The 21543-nt window shown below is 36.6% G+C and overlaps 1 protein-coding gene across 4 annotated transcripts in view; it reads right to left on the reverse strand.

The window, feature by feature from the left end:
• The window catches only part of KCNIP4 (potassium voltage-gated channel interacting protein 4), a 392779-nt gene that overhangs the window by 345646 nt on the left and 25590 nt on the right, over nt 1-21543 (reverse strand). The window contains exons 1-2 of one of the 4 annotated variants that reach the window (XM_058802944.1): nt 4641-4858; nt 3717-3865 (exon numbers count right to left, since the gene is read on the reverse strand). The exons of 1 other annotated variant lie outside the window; for it this stretch is intronic. In XM_058802944.1, the coding sequence (XP_058658927.1) occupies nt 3717-3864 (148 nt within the window). In that variant the 5' untranslated portion in view covers nt 3865; nt 4641-4858. Of the gene's footprint in view, nt 1-3716; nt 3866-4218; nt 4357-4640; nt 4859-21543 lie in introns of those variants that run through there. 2 more of the 4 variants (XM_058802943.1, XM_058802949.1) reach the window with 2 other exon arrangements.

Below are 21543 nucleotides of genomic sequence, written 5' to 3' on the forward strand. Positions count from 1 at the left end.
CTGTCTTTGCCTCATCACTTCACTGCTCAAAAGAAAAGCACCCAGCAGGTAATGCTGAGAGACATTGGAAAAATATTTTAGTCTAAAGGACTCCATGAATAAATATTTTTGTTAATATTTAACAAGTAGGGAAAAAGATTATCATGGTCTTTGAGAGACCCCGAGATGTGACTAGATTTCAAAGCAGTGATCAACTTATTTGCATAGGACAAGCAAAGGCAAATGGGCTGCAGAAGACAAACTACTGCACTCTTCACATGAAGTCCATATTTAAAAATCTGGTACTGACAATCTTCAGCAGGAATTTTTGAGCTATTTAAGGTCTGAGACAGTATGAAGTATCCTAGGCAGAGCAGAATTTTAACTAGCTCTGAAATTACTTGGGCTATTTTTTCCATATCTACTTTGTCAAATGTACTGTTTGACAGGGAAAAACACACACAATGATTGACAGCTTGGGATTATTCCTAAAGCACTCATACCTCAACTCATAAATATGTGATATGAGGAAACACAAACAATGTAAAAAACTAAATAAACAATTGATTATGTATAATATTTTAGCAGTATGAAATAGAGAGTCAGCACTACAATGCCTCCAAATTTATCTTCATGACAGACAACTTGCTGTCCTCTTGGTGTCTTTCATTTGCATTTTACAAAATCTGCAGCAAATGCATATTCATGGCATAGAATGATCGTGAAAGACTCATAACTGCCCTAGGTTAGCTGAGGAGACTGCCAATTTAGTGAGAGGACACTTCAGGGCTGCCCATTTTTGAAACTGAGCGTTTCAAATAGAAAGTTTTTCAACATGTCCTTTAAACTTGGGCTCAGAGTTTATTGCACATCAAGCTCTCACTGATGCACTCCTGGCACTGCCGTAGTCTGTTCCTCTGGCCTCAGTTACAAGATACCTGCTGGCTGAAACTACTGTCTGATGGAATTAGTCAAATAACCGAGCCTTGAGCATTGATTAAAATACTGGGTTTAGCATGAAAAGTTCTCCCATTGACAACCATGTTATTCCATTTACTTTTCTTTGAAATACAAGAAAGTGCTTTTTTTTTAAAAATTCTCTTGGATCATCCTTTTGAGGATGCACTCGTGCATTGAATCCATGCTGTTTAAATTCTACATCAAAAAGGGTTGAGGATAATTATCTTTCTGGTACTTATGAAATAACATTCTTCTTATTTCCACATTTTGAAACTGGAAGAGTAGGAAGACATCCCCAGTGTGACAATTTTCTAAAATTTTAGCATGAGAGTGAAGATTTTCCATTCTGAAAATAGAGTTAAATCATCCCAACATTGCAGTAAATCAAATATTTATTTTCCTGCTTCAAATTCATAAATGGAAATTGTTTCCGAAAGAATAATTAATTCTATGAAGTTAAAACATGTTGACAAACTCAGCTGCAAGATTATACAAATAAAATAAAATGTGAAAAATTAATTGTAGAGGAGAAATGGTATCTCTTTTAAAAGAAAGATCAAATATCCATTACTGTCCAGCATTTTCAGCTACAAACAGTTACAAGGGCAATGAGTTACAAAATAATCTGGTACTTAGGGCTATCATGATCTTTTAGAAATACGAACAAAGAATTTCAGTTATTTTTAAATACTAAACTGCAACCTCAACTGCCTAATGACTATTTTCATACCACTTCACCAGTGTAATTTAGATTAAGATAACCAACGGGGAATCTGATTAGTGTAAAAGAACATCTAAGTGGGAATGAGCCACCACAATGTGATTTGCAAGCCCACTCTCATTCTTCCCACAGAAAACAGTAGGCACTGAGCAAGCAGCTCTGGCCTCCTGCTCTCAGCTCCCACAGCACTGTCATGAGTACCAGGAATGCTCTATCACTGCAGCCCAACAAAACCTATCTGGCCAGTGAGGGCACCTTGGACACCAGCACAGTGCTGGAGAAAGCACCTCAGAATGTCTGTGTTCTTGATCCTGATGAATATTCAAATCTTCTTGTAAAGGTATCCCTATGGGAATATGCTTTCTATCATCTGGTACTGCATACAGCAAAATCAGTGGTTTCATTTTGAGTTAACTATGTGTCAGATTCTGATTCTGTCTCTGCCAGATTAAAACTGAGCCCGATTTTACAGTAATTCGTCTGTCTGCAAATTCACTTTTCCACAAATAAAATGAATCCTTAATTCTATCATCACCTATTGACTGTTTTAAGACCCTTTCTGGAGGTGTAGATTATTAGCCAGTTTGAAGGTATCGAAGAATCAGACCTATAAACTTCAATGCAATTTACTTTAGATTCACTCATCATTTCTAGAAAGGTGATTGCTTCAAGCTACTGAGACTGATGATAAATAATCCAGGGGAAAAAATTTTAAAAATTCACATGAACAGAAGGAGGAGTATTTTGAAAGAGTTACAGAAAACCTATTTTTGCCTCATTAGCACCACTAACAATACAAAAAAAAAACCAAAAAAAAAAGAAAGTGCAGCAAATTATAGATACAACCTGCAACAATAATAGGAAATCAAACCTGTATTTAGCACACCATAATATACATGTGATTAAAGTAGCCATTTGTTGAAAAAATGAACTTAAACTTTTTTAAATGAGTGGCTGAGAATAGCTAAATGTTTACGCTTAGATTTTATTTGGACAATGCAGAGATCAGTGCAGTTTAAAACCAAAGGTAGGTCATATTTAACCAGGACATTGTTTCTAAAAGCTGGAACTAAGCTACTAGAGCATAGCCTTTAAAATAAATGTGTAAATAAAGCAACATATCACACACTCAGGTTACGGTGCCTTAGCTCTTCATGACAAAGCAATGTCATGCATTTCTTTTCATTCTGTTTGACACAAATTGGATATAGTGAGGACCTGGTTTGGGGTTGGTTTGTTTGTTTGTTTGTTTGTTTGTTTCTGTCATAAACGAGGGAATGAAAAATGCTGCCAAAATGCAAAAGAATTGTTTCAGGCAGTGTTTTTCCTCCTGTTTTTGCATAACATTGCAAAGTACAAATACAATGGTAAAAAAAGGAATGTGGTGAATAAAATTCTTAGCTGTTTGTATGTTCCTGAAGGAAATGATGTGAAGCAGATTAACCATCACTTCAAGACAGTTGTTGTTTAATTTATTATTCATAAAAGAGTTCAACTTTCAATTGTGAGATAGTTCACAGCCAACTTCTAATTTAAAAAAGAAGCATTTCTTTTAGTATTTATTAATAAATACAGTACATAACATCATCATGTATAAACGTGACAGAATGTTTCCTTTCTTCATTTCCTCAAAGACAAAGGGATTGATACTGGAATTTCCATGCAAATATACTCTGACAATGAAAGGAGGTTTTACTCATCAAAACAGAATTTTGGGCTGGGCCTTGATAAATTAATACATCTAATTGTTAGGATTTTACATTTACTCATTTATCTTCTGACTGAAGGAGTTTTTTTTTCTGCAGACCACGTATTTTTATGTGCTGCAAAATGAATACACCTGCAGTACAATTATTTTTATCACATTATGATAAAGCACCTCAATCAAAGCTGTACCATTTTTAATCTCCTCGCACAATAGACTCAAGACAGCAGAGACTTTTTGTACCTGTAACTTGACTGATGTTAAATTCAGTAATACCATTGTATAAAAAATTCAGAATTCTTGGAAGGACAACAATTTCTCCTACACTAAAATTTTCAATAGAAAAGGTACCTTTAGAGCTCAAACTTTTCCAGGCAAAAATTCGCTTTATCAAGCAGCAATTCCTAAGCATTTTCTTACAGCTTGCAGGCTTCTGAGGATACTGTTGCAAATCTTCATTCTCTTCATGTGTTTTCTTCTCAGGGGCTAGCACTTCCATCCTAAACAGAAACTTAACCTTTAGTTTTCCTGCAGGATATATACGCTACTTAAATCCAAAGACTATGGGTAAGGGAGATGGGGGGGAGGTGGGGGGAGAAAAGAGATGGACAGGGGATAAAGGGAAAATATTTCCTTAACCATTCTCAGTTCATACATTCCTAGTATTAATTAAGTGGAATTAGTGTATTAATATTCCTTTGGTTTGAATTATTCATCTGGAAATTAATGTATTTGTAAAATATACAGATAGGGTAAAATCAGATTTTATCTATTTTTTTTTAACTCTGATTTTAACTTAAATGATAAGAAATATGTAATATCTCTAGATGGCAAATAAATATTTACCTCTTACCTTAGTCAGTTGTTAAGGTAAAGGAAATAATGTAATCCTCTATGCATGAACCTATTATCCTTCCTATCTGAGCTTGCCTGACATCAGTGTCATAGAGGAGAGCTGCATTCCTCTAGCTGTTACTGAAAGACAGCTGCTCTACCCAGAAAAGATGAATAGTTGGGATCTGCGCTGCCTTAATGCCACTGTCACTCAAATGCAGCAAAGCAGCTGAGCCACTTAAAGCCAGTTGTACGCTTGGGGACCATTTCTCTACGCTACCTTCTCACTCACAGAGGCAGACCCATAAATTCCCGCTTGGCATTATTTTTCCTTTGCAGACTGACGCTCTGGAGAAGCCAGAGGCCGTTACAACGCCAGCACTGACAAGGACCTAAGCACAGCTCTGCTCAGGGGCTGCGAAGCGAAGGAAAGGAACCTACCCAGCGCTCCAGGGCTTGGGTGCCACTCCAAGGTCAGATCCCGTGTGCTCCCCGGCCAGCTCCGAGGAGACGAGCGCAGCTGAGGACAGAGCCACCGTGCCAGCCGCAGCACCCCCGTGCCATGGACTGCGCCAGGGGAGCTGTGCCCAGCCTGCGCCAGGACACCCCAGTGGTCCCTTTTTCACTCCCCTCTTTTTCCCCTAACACTGTGCTCTCACGCACGGTCTGCATCTAAAAATGTCAGACGTGATTTTTAAAGGCAATAGGTAGGAAAGAGCCAAAAGAAAAAAAAAAAAATTGGCACTGTGCACACCAGAGTTTGATAAACAAAGCTGACTTTTCAGCTGTAAACCTACTGTTTCCTAAAGAAAGCAAGCACAATGGAACACAGCCCCTCACTGCCTTCACTTCCATTAGGAGTTCCTACTGATTATGCAAAACAATCAAAGGATGCAAAGGAACAAGTATCCACTTTCTGCGATTTATCTTTTACAAGATACTGGAACTCAAGGTTTTTTTAAGCAGTCAGCTTCCCTTTGAACTGAATTAATCTGCATGCCAATTACACAGATTTGCAACTTTTATGTTCGTGAAGGTTCCTGTGGACATTTGAACCCTGGCATAAGTATATTGCCTTGTGCAAAAAGTTACACACAAAACCCCATACCTATCTATAACAACTGGAGACATCTCAGGTCTATCCACACAGGCAAGGACAATAATTCCACCTCTGGAAACAGCCTATCAATCAGCTGTAAGAAAAAAGCTGTCAGTAAATTCTGTCCATAACAACAGAGAAGCATTTGCCTTAACAACCAATTTTTAGGCTGCCAAAGTAAAGGGAGGCACTTCCATTCAGATTCACATCTAGGGACATATTTCAGGCCCACTGCTATTTAGAACTGAACAATGCTTGAATTTGCACTGTTGGAACAACATTTGCTGGTATAAGGTCTTTTGAGTCCTTAGCATGACACAGCACTCCAGACATGGCTGTATTCCCATCACAAACCACTACCAAAGTAAGCTGAATATAAGAGTTTCTGAAACTTCAGCAGATAAACTTCCAGTTTAAGCATATTTCACAGATTTTTATCTTATATCTTTCAAAAGTGGCATTCTGCAAATAAATATTAATGTTAAATTTGTGTTTACTGTGCTAAGAAATACATTTTCACCACACAATATTCAGTCTGGATTTTCAGATGATTACTGGAACAGAATATTGATTTGTGAGAACAAAACATGAGCGTTAGTTATTACACAGAAATAAGAGTTCTTTTTAAAAGAGAATGCTGTCAACTAATCCTACATTCCATTTTTGAATGAAATTATGTACTCTAGAGTTCATCCCTTTGAACACGGGAGGTTTTTTTCTGATCAGTCTGTGCAAGGCATCTGCAGAAAGTCACCCATATTCTCTGCTGGAACACATCTATATTGCTCCTGTCCAGTGCCAGGAGAAAACTAATCCTGTGCCCACGAGCACTGCAACATAGCACCATGTAGTACAGCTCCAAGCAGCCAAAACCTCAAAATGTTGTTAACATAATTAAACTTCAAGTTTTCTTGATATAAACCTTCGGAGAAACTGCCTGCCTATGTAACAGCCAGCCATAAAATCCTTGATGTCCCAGCTCCAAGGCCAGCTCTCACAACACATTGCCATACTTCCCAGAGGGGCTCATCTCAGAGATTCTGTAATCCACAGGGAGTGTCAATGGGGAACCAGACACAGGGGAAGACAAAAGCCTCTGGGAGAATGATTCCCATGATGGGATAATTAACAGGAATGGGTACTGCCTTTCCAAAGACATGGAGCAACTTTCACATGCAATGAGAGAGGATTATTGGATATACTCCCACATCAGTATTTGAAAAAAGTCTTCAGGAGGTGCAAGAACACAGAGGATTTTTTCCAGAGATGGGATGTATAAATGCAGAAATTCGATGACATTACTCAAGAGGGAATGGAGAGGAAGAATACTTGCTGAAATCTTCAGCGTTTGCTTCTATGCACCTGAAAAACATGTCTTATTTGTCACAGGTATGAAGAGATTCACTAGAGATAAATCTCTAGAAGGACATACTTTTCCTCAAACTGGTTCAGAAGATGTCAAGACATTCAGATTGCACTCTATCTGTTTCCTTATTTCAAACCCTAATCAAGTCCACAGCAATTTTCTTCTATAATAGAAGTATACATGAATCAGAAGTTCTGTGGGGTACTAATCATCATGCTGTAATTTTGCAGTGAGTTTAAAATAAGCTTAAACTGTAGAACACTAAATTTCAAGGTACCACTGAATTTTTTCAAACAAATGATGCTGTACTTCACATAGTCATAATAATGATTTAGAAAATGAATTAACATCACACTTCTTAAGCTGTGCATTTGATTTACCTCCTTCTTGTCTTCAGATAGTGTACTCTGTCTTTTGAGGAAAGGAAATGGATTGACAGTGAATTCAACATTTACAAACCCAAGGACTGTTAAAAAATATATTACACACAATGTTAGAGAAAGACTGGTCATATTGTAACATGAGAAAAGCATGTGTGGAAAATATATCAATTCAGGCTGCACAGGATCCTTTCTTTCCCAAAATACAGTTAACCATTTCATAATTTAGGTGAAATGAAAAAGGAATTTAAATAGCACTCAGAGAACCTGAGTAACTTCAGGATCTGGGAATGGGGAGATCTTTCATCTGGGAGTCAGTAGTGAAACAGGTCAGAAGGAAAATAAAAAGACCAAGGCACTAGTGGGAGTACCAGCAACAATACAAATGTGGAGCAATAAAAAAAACCTGAAATACCTTTGGTCTGAGCCCTAACACGTTACTGCAGCAGTAACCAAGACTCTGCACTCTTCCTGAGCACATGCAGTTAGGAAATGCAAACTGTTTACTGCAGCTGTAACAGTGCACAGAGACAGGGACTGCCTAAAAAAAGCAGGTTTTCATTATTTCATGTTATTGGATTTTATGTGTAATCAATTACACCTGAAAGTAAAGCTGGGGATTTTGTATATTTTTTTTTATTTCCTATTGATGGTTAAATAACTATTTTTATGAGTGATCTAAATCATTCAAGTTAAAAACTCCAGAGAGTCACAAGCTGATGAATCATATGAGGTCTGTGTGATGCCACATAGCCACAGATATTTTGAGCAATACTTACTTGAACTACAAGGAAATGTCTTCTAGCTGGGGGTGAGTGGACATGGGTGTAGGAAGGTTGTCTTAATATTGCTTGATCAGATTTGATCCTTGGAAAAATGAAACTGAACTTTATATGGATTCATGGAAAACTGTATCATTCTTCCCTCAATAATGAAATAGCAGCTTCAAAGAGCAGAGGTATAATTATAGAGTGAGAAATACCTCAGGAATATTCCAGATGAAAGAGTCAAAACTGGCATCTATATGGAATTTGGGAAGAATCTTTACAGAACTGTCCAGTTGCATTAGCTGACTACTCTAGCACAAGTATTTCAAGAACTTTCACAGATGACTGTAAAGAAATTAACTTCAACAAAGCTAGATTAAACCAGTGATGTCTGCTGAAAACTTTGGGCCACTAGAGATTGCAGCTATAAGTTGTGAAATGAATGCTGAAAAATAGGGCAAGCTCACAGAATCCAGTTCTGCATGAATGTGTGGGTGACTGCTGACATATTAAGGAATATTACAAGAGATGCTTCAGAGAAAAAGCAGGGTTTGCTTTGATTTTGTTTTTCTCAGCAGAGGCAAGTTTCAATAGTATTTTATGATACCTGATTTTGGTAGATAAAGGAAAGGATTTGTGAGTGGAAAGGAAAATTTCATTCTCTTTCTGTAGAATGAAAAATCGAACAGAAAAAGATATCAGCAAAAATATATCAGTTATTTATTTACCCCCACTGTATATTGCTCTCTAAGGTTTTGCTGTTGCATTAACTTGAACTTTGTTTACATATTTTTATCCTTTTCATCATTGGTTTGTCTATTTATAGGGGAAAAAAGGCAGCTGGATAAATACCAGGTAACAAAAGCTTCCTGTGTGCTTCAGTATGACTAAAATTTGGGGTTCCACTTTTGCCAAAGGAAAACAGGTAAATTTTAATTTGTCTAGAACACAGGGAAAAGTTGAGCAGTGCTCGTCTCTCTTGAAACTCTGCGGGAAGCACTTGAAAATACTACACAGGTATAGGGGAAACCACTCTTGTTTTTTTCTCATCTCATAAAGGTATCATCTTTCATATATAAAATGTCTATAGGTCTTGCCTGTTCATGCACAGTTAATCTCTGCATTGTAAATGAGGAAAAAAAGAAAAGAAATAGGAATAGTGGGGCAGACTGCTCCAGAATTCTTTTGGTTTTTTTAACTCTGAACATTTTTCTGGGACAACACATGTTAATAATTGATTTCAGTTTGCATTCAGGACTTCTGGCTTAGAAGGAAAACATCTGTGATCACACATGTTATCTCACAGTGCTGTGTGGGTCACAGAACACCTGATGACACCTGCAACAACCAACTGACTGCATCAAGAACAATGAACAACACAGCCAAGAGTGGGAATTTCATTGCTGGGAATTTCAGAGAGCTCCTTTGCTCTGCCAGAGGAATTTCATGTTATAATCAGCCCTCTTGGTGTTAGAGGTATATGGGGTTGAGCTCTCATTGGATGATTCATTAGCCAAACTAAACTGAGAGAAAAGGTTTTCCTCCTGTCAGATTATGGTGGTACGAGACATGACAGTGACTGTGATATGAGTAGAAAGGATTTTAATGTTAATCCATTGTTAATGGCAATTAAAACATTCCTGCTTGCTATTATCAGTTCTCCAGAGTATGTACGTCTGCTCCCCTTGGTTAAAGTGGCAGGTAGTTTTAGATTTTCAGCGTTAATAAATATTTCTCAGAAAAGAGAAACATAATCTATTTACTGGTGAAAAATTTAGAGTTTTATAACTGCCAAGAAGCTCTGCTGTCAATATGTCAAAGACCAAATTCTTACAAGACTTGTTACAGGTACAGAGTAACATTTCATTTTCCAAAATTACAGGATAAAACTGGATTAATGAGAGGGGATAAAAAGGATATGCAAGCCCTAAGAAGTTTTTTCACAGGTAACTTAGCAAATCTGAACAACCACATGCCATTGCTGGTTGCTAGTTTGTTTTCTTTTGAACTATTCAGTAAAATCACATAGCTGAGAAGACTCCCTGGGCTGGGTATTCCAAAGCTGGAAAGGTCCATGCTCTGCCACTGAGAGGGACTTGGGCAGAGGGAGGTCAGAGAGACAACTCAAGTAATGCAAATGTGCCAGGACTGATCCATTTTCTTTGTGAGAATGTTCTGATAGGGTAGCAATCTACCAGAAAATGCCATCAATGTCATAGCTCACGAAGAATTAATGAGTCAATTGGACTGTTTAAATTCCTAAACAAAGATATTTTATCTCAGAATCATAGAATGAATACACCCAAGACCCATATGACTCCATACAAATAGATACTTTTTTTTTCTACATCTGTATATCACCACGCTTCAACAAGAAAAACTCTTATTTTAAAAGTCTGAAAACTGAAACAGATGAGAAAAAAGCTTAATGAGATTTATAAAATAATGTTTTCTGTATCTGAAGTAGTATCATAAGGGTATTACTTTGGGAAATATGGACAAAAAGTAGAGGAAATTAATACAAGTAGATTATTGGATTAACTCCTGTAAACCTATGGAAATGCCAACAATTTCTAAAGAGAAAGTTCCACTAAAATTTGTTGAAAATTATTTGCTCTTGGTTTAAATTGTTATTTTTACAGGTTTTAGCAGTAACCATATTTATCAGTAGCAGTATTAATCCTATTTTATGCTTTTTAAATTGTAAACACAGCTCCATAAAATATAATGCATATGCTTTGCTTTTAAATAGTAAGAGGTGTTCATTTTTAAACTGGTCTCAAGCTTATTATATGGACCAGATACACTCCCTTCCTGCAACTGCCTTTACTTCATTTATGACTCTACATGTATTGTCCTCAAAAACATTGACATAAATAGCAGAAGGCTCCCAGTTAACTCATAACTATCAGAAGTCCATTTCAGATGATCATGGCTTTGGAAAATGCTTAATATTACTTTTGCTCAGGCTCCTAATTAGCCCAGTATTTGGCAAAATATCCCTGGAAACAAACTGGAATTTCCTTTCCCTGTGCATCTTTATCATTTACATATCATTTATGCCTAAAGAAACATGAATCAAACTGTCACTCCTTATTTTGTGGCACAGCGTTTCCTAAGAGCAGCAAGGACACATAAACAATCATGCTTTTCTCCACAGATCACCCAGTACAGGACAGAGAAATTATGTTCAATTCTCACATATGCATTAAACTAATTTTTTATAATGCCACAGAATTAAGAACATATGCAGTAAACCTCACAGAGATTAGGACTTATTTATGAACATCTAAGTAGTTTTGGAAGCAGTGAAAAGCACTTATTATTAGCACAGCACTGGTAAGAGAAAGGGCTCATTACCATCAAATCCTATCCCAAAAAAGCTGCTTATCAGAGACTACCTGCAGACGGGGCAGCACTTACAAATGAAGGTAATTGAACAACACCAAAACACTTCCGTGACCCCTTTTTCTTACCTTCTTGTTTATATAAACAATTTATTAGTAGAATCTGAAATTATTATTTCTACAGTATGCTTTCCTTAATCTGAGGTATTTTCAGATGTTAACAGCTTAGAATAAAAAAATGTTATAATAAATCATCTACAAAATTAGTTCCTTACTGCTACAAAGCAGTCATCATAGCTGTCTTTTATTCACTGAAGAACAGGAACAAAATCTGAATGATTTTAGATGCTATAATGCCTTGTTGATAGGCATAGTCCTTTAAACAGTTAAAGAAGAGAGAGGAAAAGGGGTGCAGCTGAGCATCCCTTTTGGGGTGGCTGAAATGGACTAGCTGAAATGAGAAGCTTCTAAAAATTTATTTGACCATGAGAAGTATTTATTCATAATATGATCACTGAAGAAGGAGGTCAAGGAAATAGAAGAATGCTTCTGCACAATATGCTTGGGAAGAGAAGCCAAAAAGGTCTGATATTTCATTTTGGTTTCAAATAAAATTGATTATAAACCAGGAGAAGTTTTATGATTTCATATTTCAGCAGAACATAACTCATACATTTCCTCCAAAAAGACACAGAAGCCTCATTTACCAGGGACATATACATTGCTTGGAGACAGAATCCATGAATCAGTATGAACATATTTGTCACTTGGATCCCTGATGAACTATCAGCTAAACTTTTAAATGATCTTCCATATTCAGAGAAAACACTGCAGACTGGATACAAACCTGCATTTTTGGGCTGACACATAAGGTTGCACTAAATAAAATCACATTGAAAATTATAATCTCTAACTTCATGCTTGTTACCTTACGCTTAGCAAAATAATGATAAACGTCTCAGAGAAAATTAAATCGAAGGTAAAAGGTATTTCCAGACAGAATTGAAAGCTGTGTTTATTTAGATATATATGTAAAGCCAACAAGGTTATGAAGAAGATGAAATAAAAGTACTGGAAATTTCTGAATTTTAATACAGGCTTTTATATATTCTCATGATATTTGATTCTTATTAAACTGTTCCCAAATAATTTATATTTTCCTACAGACAAACAGCCTTAAAGAGTGAACAAAGTTTGAGAGAATATAAATTCAGAATATAATCCGCTGCACGATATTGACCTCACATCATTAACACTTAATTTTGTGATATGCTGAGCATTTCCAGCTGTTACAGTGGATACAAGAGTCATGTAGTGTCCAGCTATTTCCAAGATCAGACTCAGGTGATTATGAAACAATGAAAAATTATAATTTGAAACTATTTTATCTTTATTTCATCTATGATTTCTTCCTCAATGGTCCTGGAGTGAGATCAAAAAATACAGCACATTGAAATTCACATTGTGGTAAAATGAGATGAACTCAGGAAGCAGAAAAAAATCCGGCAAGCAAGGAAGTTATTTATTATTTAAAAATGTAATAGGATGAGCTTTTTTATGCAATTTTTGGGTGACCACATTCTATATACGGTATTTAATCACATTACCATTTAGTAAGTTCAATTACTAAGTGACATGGTTTTGCTGCCTCATGTCAATAATTTACCTGAATTATTTTACCTGTTAAAAGACAGCAAGTTAAAACTGTCTCTTCAGAAACATGCAGTAGCTTTCTCTACTTCCAGGGCTGTCCAGCAATACTCAGCCTTCACTACATCAGACAGCACAAACAGTGGTCAAATCCAGTTGCATGTGCCATGGCCACTAGGAAAAGCATTCCAGTTGTTTCTGAGTATCTCCAGGCCAAGCTGATCAATATTTGCAATTTAGGTTCAAGCTGAACCAGCATCAGAGAGGCTGAGTGCCCCCACCACCAACCATTTGTGCCACCCATAGAATTTAAAATGATTACTTTATAAAGATTTAGTGTGTGTTGTGAAAGTGCCTGACAGCAATGGGAACTTGTAAATGCTTGGTCTAATAGGAGAGAACAATAAGGCAGTTAGACAGAAAAACTTCTAGATGTAGTGTCTTTTGTGGCTGCAGTTTCTCAGAGGAAATTAACAGAAAACACCCCAAATTAAATACCAAACAAACAAAACTACATTTAAAGAGATGGTTTTACTCATTAATTAGCACACAGAACACCAGCAGCTAAACAAAGACCCATTAATGGCCAGGTTCAAGCTATTGATTTTCTACAAGAGCTTAATGATCCTCATGTGCACTAAATGTGTGGATAAAACTGTGCCATAGGAGCTCCTCATCAATTTATTAATCCCCATCTCCAAAACACACATAGGAATTTTCTTTTTTTAAAGTACAGAAACACTGCCTTACATACTTATGTAAGTGTACACTTATGCACTTATATAAATGCACTTATACACTTGGCATAAGACTGTATTTTCATACTTCTACCCAACTAACGTTTCCTCCAGGGCACAGGGTAACCAAATTGTTCATCACAGACCATCTACAGTTGCCCTCACTTTCCAGAATTTCCATTACTGAAACACCTGAGACCATTTTCTTTCTCAAAATAATCTTGAAATATTGAATCAGAACTTTTCATTACAGAAAGAACTTTATCAGCATAAGCCTTAATCTAGTGACACGTTCACATAAGATCACATCAGGGAAAAGCTGATTATTGTATAGCTTGGGGGGGGGGGAAAAAGCTTTTTAAAGTGGTTTAGCAGGCCAGCAGGCCAGCACTATTTAAAATTGAAAGATTGTCACTTGTGAGTGTTCAAGGAATGGTGCTATCTTTGATTATGTACTGTCAATATTTGTTAACTACCTGTCCAGGCAGAGCAGTGACAGTGTATTTACATTGCTACAGTGAAATCCTCAAAGGGAACAATGATACAGGGTACTCAGAAACTACAGAGGCAGATTCATCACCAGCATGCCTTATTCTAACACTTCGAGATGACAGGAAGCACCCTGCAAACTTCCACCACTACCTGTCAGAAAATCAAAGTTGTCACTTCCTAGCGAACTAGTAAACTTTCAGGAATCTCCACATTGTGCTGTTACTGCAGAGTAGTACTGCAGGAAAGAAATAGAAAAGCTGTCATTTAATAATCTCACACTTTTTCCATGCAGCAGGTTACATATTTATCTGTATTTGTTAAATGACAGAAAACTCAGGTATTTCTCATAGTTAATGAACAGGACCTATAATTTCTCATTTTCCTCTTTGGGCAAATACATACATAAAACAAACTCACATTTACAAAAAGTGAGCCTGGAGTTAGTTTATGGTAATAAAGGACGAAAAAACATGAAATTTCATGTATTCCTAGACTGCTTATGAAGGCAGCGCAGCTGGAGCTGTTCATCTTGGATGAATTATAATAAACTTTATATTCAGTAACTGCATATTTTGACAGCTGAGTAGCAAACACTTAGTTTTTTATTAACCCAAGGAGCCTGAGAAGGTACCAGGGAGTTATACCTGTTACCTCCCTCAGACATGGGCATTTTTCTGTGCCTTCTCCATCAAATGACACAAAGATGTCTGAGGCAGTACCTCAGCCACGTGCTCTGTTGTCACTGGTGTGACCCATGGCAGGGGACTTGGAACCAGATGATCTTTAGGATCCCTCCCAAGCCAGGCCATTCAGTTATTCTATGACATCCACCAGCTTTCATGTCTTTCAGCTACATTTCTGTTCATTAAGTTCTACTCTGTCATAGGTAAGATGTTATTAACACGAGCGGAAGGGGTCACTCAATAATGAGAACACCTCCATGAATGGAGAAGGGACTGGCTCTTGGTCCAACTTGTCAATTATTTTATCAGCAATTTAAAAGATGCTATTAATTGCTGATATGGCCAAATGCAAAGATTGGTGAACAAATAACCAGAAGGACATTTTATTTTTACAGGGTGAACTCAGCAATTTTTTTTTCAGTCGAGTAAAATGCAAAACCACACTTCTAGGAGGAAAGAATAAAGAGACTTTATCTTTGTTCAAACACTAAAACCCCTCAACCCTTCAGATGAGCATTCTGGTTTAGAGTGCAAACTTCCAAAGAGATCAGAAAACAGAGGAGTAACTTCAAAGAATGATTGCAAAGTAAAGGGAGTAAAGGGATTACTACATCTCTGTGAAGACAATCATCAGTGGAAAAGAAATCTGAATATGGACAAGTTTTGAGGCTGAGGAATATGAAGCAATTATGATTGAAAAGGTAAAAGCTCAAGCTAGACAAATCTGGAAAATAAGATAAAATTTTAAAGTAATTAAATATGTGGGAGGAATCCCTTTATTGTTCATTTTGTTAAAAATAATAATAATATTTGAAATCCAAATCATGATCCAATTCCTGTGAAAGACCTCTGCCTGAGGAAGGTCAGCTTAGAAGATTACAGTGATCATCCCTGGATTTAAAAAAAAATGCTCTTTTTTGCAGATTAAAGGAAAGAGCACTATGTTGTTCTCATTTCACAGGTTGCTTGCAAGGTAACCTTCATCATCATAAAAAGCTGCAAATATAAGTGCAAAAATAGGAATATAGAAAACAACTTTATCTAGCAATTCTACCAGAGTTTCTGACAAATTCAAGAGGTTAAAACAATGTTTCTAACACCACCTAAATTCCAGCAGGTGAGTTCAAGATTAATCAGTTTCTTCAGAATGAAGTCATTTTTCTGCATTTGCCTACGTTATCCTTCAGCATAGAAGACTGCCAGAGCTCCACACAGATCTGTATGTAATCAGATTATTATAATTTATCAGTATGTTAAATGTCCAAGTGATTAAAACACATGAATAATTGAAGGAATTCCTAATGGATTAATTACAATAATGTTCTTTAGTGTATCCCTATTTTCATAGCTTTAGGCAATATCAAGTGGTTCAAATTAATAAATCATCTCATAGATCACATGATTTTCTAGGACCTACAGTTCAGCTCTTGAAGCTATTGGTTAGGAAAGAAGCCATAAACAGTGCAAATAATAACGAGATTTTTGACCTTCCACTGTCATGTAAATTGATGTGTGCCTGGCATAGGCCGACTTCACATCTCAACTCAAAATCTTTCAGCTTTGTCATTGTCCCCATCTTGTAATTGGGTGTGTTAACTCTAAAAGGGACTAAAATGGAAGAGCAAAAGCAGGGAATAGTTAGGAAGAAATGAATATTCTTTTTCAAAAAAATACACATACGGAGTGCCTGTAAAAGAAACATATTAAATACTTTACAGGAAATGAAGATTCATACTACATGCTGACAATTAATGTATAGAGAACTATAATGCAGGTCATTCCCCAGTACCCAGCTTTTCAGACTGCAAAAATCAAGTCAAATAAATGAGAAATAGACATTCATACCACTTATTTGACTTTTTTCTTTCAAGCTTTGCCTCTGATATGCTGATTTTCTTTCTTTCTTTTTCTTTCTTTCTTTCTTTCTTTTTCTTTCTTTCTTTCTTTCTTTCTTTCTTTCTTTCTTTCTTTCTTTCTTTCTTTCTTTCTTTTTCTTTTTCTTTTCTTTTCTTTCTTTTCTTTTCTTTCTTTTCTTTCTTTTTCATTATGATTTCTATTTATATTTCATTCATTTCTGAGTGAGTACCCCAGGTACTCATTTCTGGCAGTACTAAGTACCTGGGGTCCACCAGCTGAAATACTGCCATTGTCACACCTTACTGAAGCCACTTCTGTCATATACTGTGTAATGGTCAAGCAAAAAAATGTTAATTTATGATTTCAATGATGACTGAGAAAATTTTAATTGCAGAGTTGAGCAAGCTATACAGAGTTGGTTAAGCACCATTATTGTCCTGTACTAGAGATCAGGAAACCAGAGATCAAAGTGAGTAACTTAGAAATATCACCAGACTTGGAGGGACAACAGCAAGCAAATAAAAATGCTAAATATGTGCATTGGTAATAATAAAAAAGCAGGCCCTACAAGGTGGGCCACATGCTCCTGACAGGGTCACCACAGTTTGCATGTTCAGGACAGTGAGAATGTCTGAATCACCAGCAGTGATACCAGACCCTGACACCAGCAGGCCACAGGGACACTGCTGCATTCTGCAGACAATGCAGTGATGTCTGTCTGTCTGTGCGTATCAAACAATAACACAAAAAATAATTGCAATATAAAAAGGAAAATGAAACTTAAAGAAACTCCTGACTGTGACTCTGTAATGAGGGATGGAGATTGAAATGAGTGCAGGAGAAGACAGAGAAAGAAAGGGGAAAGGAGAAAAAACATTGCTGCATTAGGATCTTCCATACTATACCTTTCTTTTTAAAATGAAAATTCAATTTACAATGAAATACCAATGCTGAAAATGAGAGCTACAGTTTCAGGACACATGGCATTATCAAATTTCTTTTTTTAATTTCCCCATACAGAAATATTGATAAATGGGACCCTATCAGTCCATGTAAGTAATATGACAGTTGTCCCACAATGCCCCAAATTCTTCTTCTGTCATTGTTTATCACCAAAGAAGAGAAATACTAAAGGTTTGGGACGTATTTTGCGATATTAACACTTTGCAGAAGGATGAAAACATGACTTAGCATCCATTTACTTCTCACAGACCTAATTCTGTACCACATCAGTATTGCTAAGTATTCTGTGAAGTTCTGATTACTTAAGATAGTTAAGTACCATGGCATTAACTATAATAACTTGGTCATTATCACAAACAAATTCTAATTTAGGTGAATGTCTATGACTTTCCTATGTTCCTTTGATAATCCATGAAAACTATTGTAGCACCTCATGAGGATGTTTTCAAATAACCATCACACGTGCAAGGTTGCTACTCAAAACCTGTGATAATGATTCCAGAAAGCATGATTTTATGTCTGAACTTGCAGCACAGGATGAAAAACATTGTAACTCAGTTCATCTTCGTGAGACAGCACATTAATTTTCATCTTTCCATACTAATACATACTACTTTCTACTAATTCAAAATGGTCAAATTAATCTAAAAAGAAGAAATACTTGCACTAGTGAATAATCTCTAACCTTGCTAAATTCCTGTCAAAATAATTCATGTTCTCATTTTCATTTTAAGTGATACATTAAAATTTGAGTACACACAGGTTTTTACACCATGACAAATTATTTCTTTCCAGATACTAATTTTGCTCAAACTCTGTATTAAAAGATCCTGTCAGAAGACTTTGAGAGAGTGTTTCCATGTAAAGAAAACATCATTACATACTCCAGGTCATCTTGCAGGTATTTATAAATTGCTGTTTTTCATAGTGGTAGCAAAGTTTTTATGATGGAAAAAGATACATTAATAAGATAAAAACCCTAAACATTGCTGTGATAGAGAGAAGCAAAGAGTAGAGAAGTCATCTGACTTCTAGCACTCAACTTTCCTCCTTAAATTGAGCAGGTAAATTCCCTCAATTCAATCTACAGTCCTACAGAGAGATGCTGGAACAGAGGGCAATCCAGAATTGCTGCATGTTCTGCCCCAAGCTCTCCTGCTCTGGCTACATTTTCAACCTGATTAAGTGCCTAGAGTTAGGCAGCATGAATGCATTTCCTTATGTCCACTCAATCTCTATCAAGTCCTAACATTCATAGGCACCGTGGGATCATGAAATGCAAAAGAGTCATAAAATTGAAAGTTATATTTCTAGCAGGGCAATGGAAGCCATTAAAAAGCTGTTACCTATCAATAGTTGATGTACTCTGGCTACTTACAATGCCCTGCTGCGAGGGTGTTTGTGAGTGGAGGGGTCGGGCAGGATGGGGGAACCCAAACAATAACACCTCGGGGAGGGAAGTACTGACAGTGCTAATTCTTTACAGCAACCACAGCATGGTAACCTAACAATAAAATGTATAATCTGCCAAAAAGGCAAGGAGAAAGTTCTACACTATTTCACAACTGGACTGAAGCAGATTGCACATCCATTTCACAGAACACACATTCCAAATGCTCCTGCCCAGAGGCTGCCATGCCTTACTGTATTATGGAAGTACCTAATGGCTCCAGTATATTAGGTACTATACTAACACATATTAAGAAATATTTCTTTTTCCTATGAACAATAAAAATAGGCAAAATGAAGGCCAGGCATAAGGCTGCATTGATTTTCTCCATTTGACAGATGGGGAATGGAAGCCCAGTGAGAGTGAATGATTTGCCTGAGGCAGCATGCAGCAAAGACAGGAATCTGACCTAGACAGCTCAAGTTCCAGACCAGCGCCTTCTCTCATTAATATCTGCTTCTTTATGCATTTTTTGGCTATTATCTAGGAAAAGAAGGAGCACTGCTCTGGCCCAGGTTTAATAGGATCACAGTCTTAAAATGATACTCAGGAGTCAGAAACTTCAAAACTCAGATGATAAATTTTAAGCTGTATTGATTTCAGCTTCTTCCATCACCTTCCATGTTCTTTAAACCCTCTCCAGTAATTTGATTCAGGAGTGGAAGGAAGTCCTCTGGGAGCATGTGAAACAGTATTTCAGTTTAACCACTAATGTGATTTTTCATCAATCAAATACTAAATACTTGAAGAGAAAATAAACTTGAACTATAAGAAACATTTCTGACAGCAGTTCAAAGGATGTACATCTGTACAGTTCTGCAAATAGACAACAGATTCACTTTTGTGTTGCAACACTTTCTGTGCCTCATACATCCATCTTCTGAACCATGAGAAATGAAAACAACAGTAAACATGGATAAAACAAAAGTACTGTCTTAGATAAGATAGCTGCAGACAGCAATTGAAAAAGAGGTTTCTCCATCATTTGTCGCAAGGCAAAAAATCAAATACACAAACAGTAATGGCCAGATTTCAAAGTTTTTGGAGAATCAGTACTTTATTAAGTTCTAAGCCTGTACAATGTGATGAATTATATATTTGTGAGCTTTGTTTAACAGAAAAAAAAAGAAATGTATTTAAAATAATAAATTAAAGGTCAGTGTGCCGTATATTCAGCTGGAGATAATCACTAGAGCTGGAGGAGTGAGGAAACAAAACTCCCTAATAAAACAGTAGGCTAGTTGATGATAGAATGTTATGTTAATGCTCACAAGACATTAAATTTCTGACATGTGCCAAAAATGTAACCTAGAATATTTTTGTTTTAAGAACAGTACTCTGAATCTTGGGAAATGCAGTCTGAAGTCATGCTTCTGGGATAACTGCAAAATTTTATCCTCATCTGAAAAAAAAAAGCAGTGATGGAAGAGGCAGGGAAAATAAGGCAGCAAAAATAGAGAGGTTACACAATCTCCTAGGTGTCTACTGATTTCCATAAGCAAGTCCTCAAAATTTGATTCTACTTACTGCAAGTTAATCATCAACACCACTTAGAATATGGAAAAAACAAGCCATTACCATTGCAAAAAGAGTCAAGAAACTTTGAAAAGAAAATATTGACTGCACATATAGTACAAATGATGAGTGAATTTATAAATTTTAAAAAATTGAGAGAAAGGAGCCTGATAATAAACGCCCAAAATATGAGGGAAAAGTAATAATCTTCTACCTTCTAATTTTATCACTGCCAGAAAAGGCCTTGTGGCAAAAGGTGTCAATCCCAAAGCCACAACTTTGCCACTCTGACACCTCTTATAAAATCTAAATATTAATTTTGAGGCTACTTAAAGCAAGAATCTAGGCACCTGAGTGAAAGACTGAATAATGTTGATATAATGTTGGTATAATAATTGGCTGCAAGAAATATTTCTCAAAACTTTTGGACAATTTACAGAGCTTAATTACCCATGAATAAAATACCTCCTGCCTAAGCAGCTCAAAAATAGGAAAATAATTGTCATCCAAATATTATTCACTGGTTTGTTTGGGCTCTTTTCTTCTAACAACGAATGCATTAAGAACCATGCAGCCTTCCAGGGAAAAGTTAAGGAACTGTCATTGGTGTGGGAGGAAATCAACAAATATATTCCTGTCTCCTAAATAACTCCCATTGCTGTCACACGTTTTCCTCGCTCGCACGGATGGTTTATTCCTGGTATACCTGAGTACTCAAAGGCAGAAACAAACCAGGTTCAGACCTAGGCTGCCTATACGGATGGAGGGGAGTCTGTAAGAGCAGTTAGGGAGTAATTGATGCTCCCAGCCTACTAGCAGTAAGAACATGTGGTTCTTTCCTCAGAGTTGTGGGGTTTCCAGCTGGGGACATGAGCAGAGCACTGGAAAGTTCTCTGCTGAAGAGCTGGGTCTCACATGCACTGCCATCAATGACACAATTCACAACCAAACCTTCTCTGCACAGTAGTGCAACCTAACGTCAACCTGTTTTCACCAGGAAAATCAAATAGTCATAAATAAAGGGACATTTTTTCTAGA

Source organism: Ammospiza caudacuta, chromosome 4 (assembly GCF_027887145.1).
Source record: "Ammospiza caudacuta isolate bAmmCau1 chromosome 4, bAmmCau1.pri, whole genome shotgun sequence".
Taxonomy (NCBI): Eukaryota; Metazoa; Chordata; class Aves; order Passeriformes; family Passerellidae; genus Ammospiza; species Ammospiza caudacuta.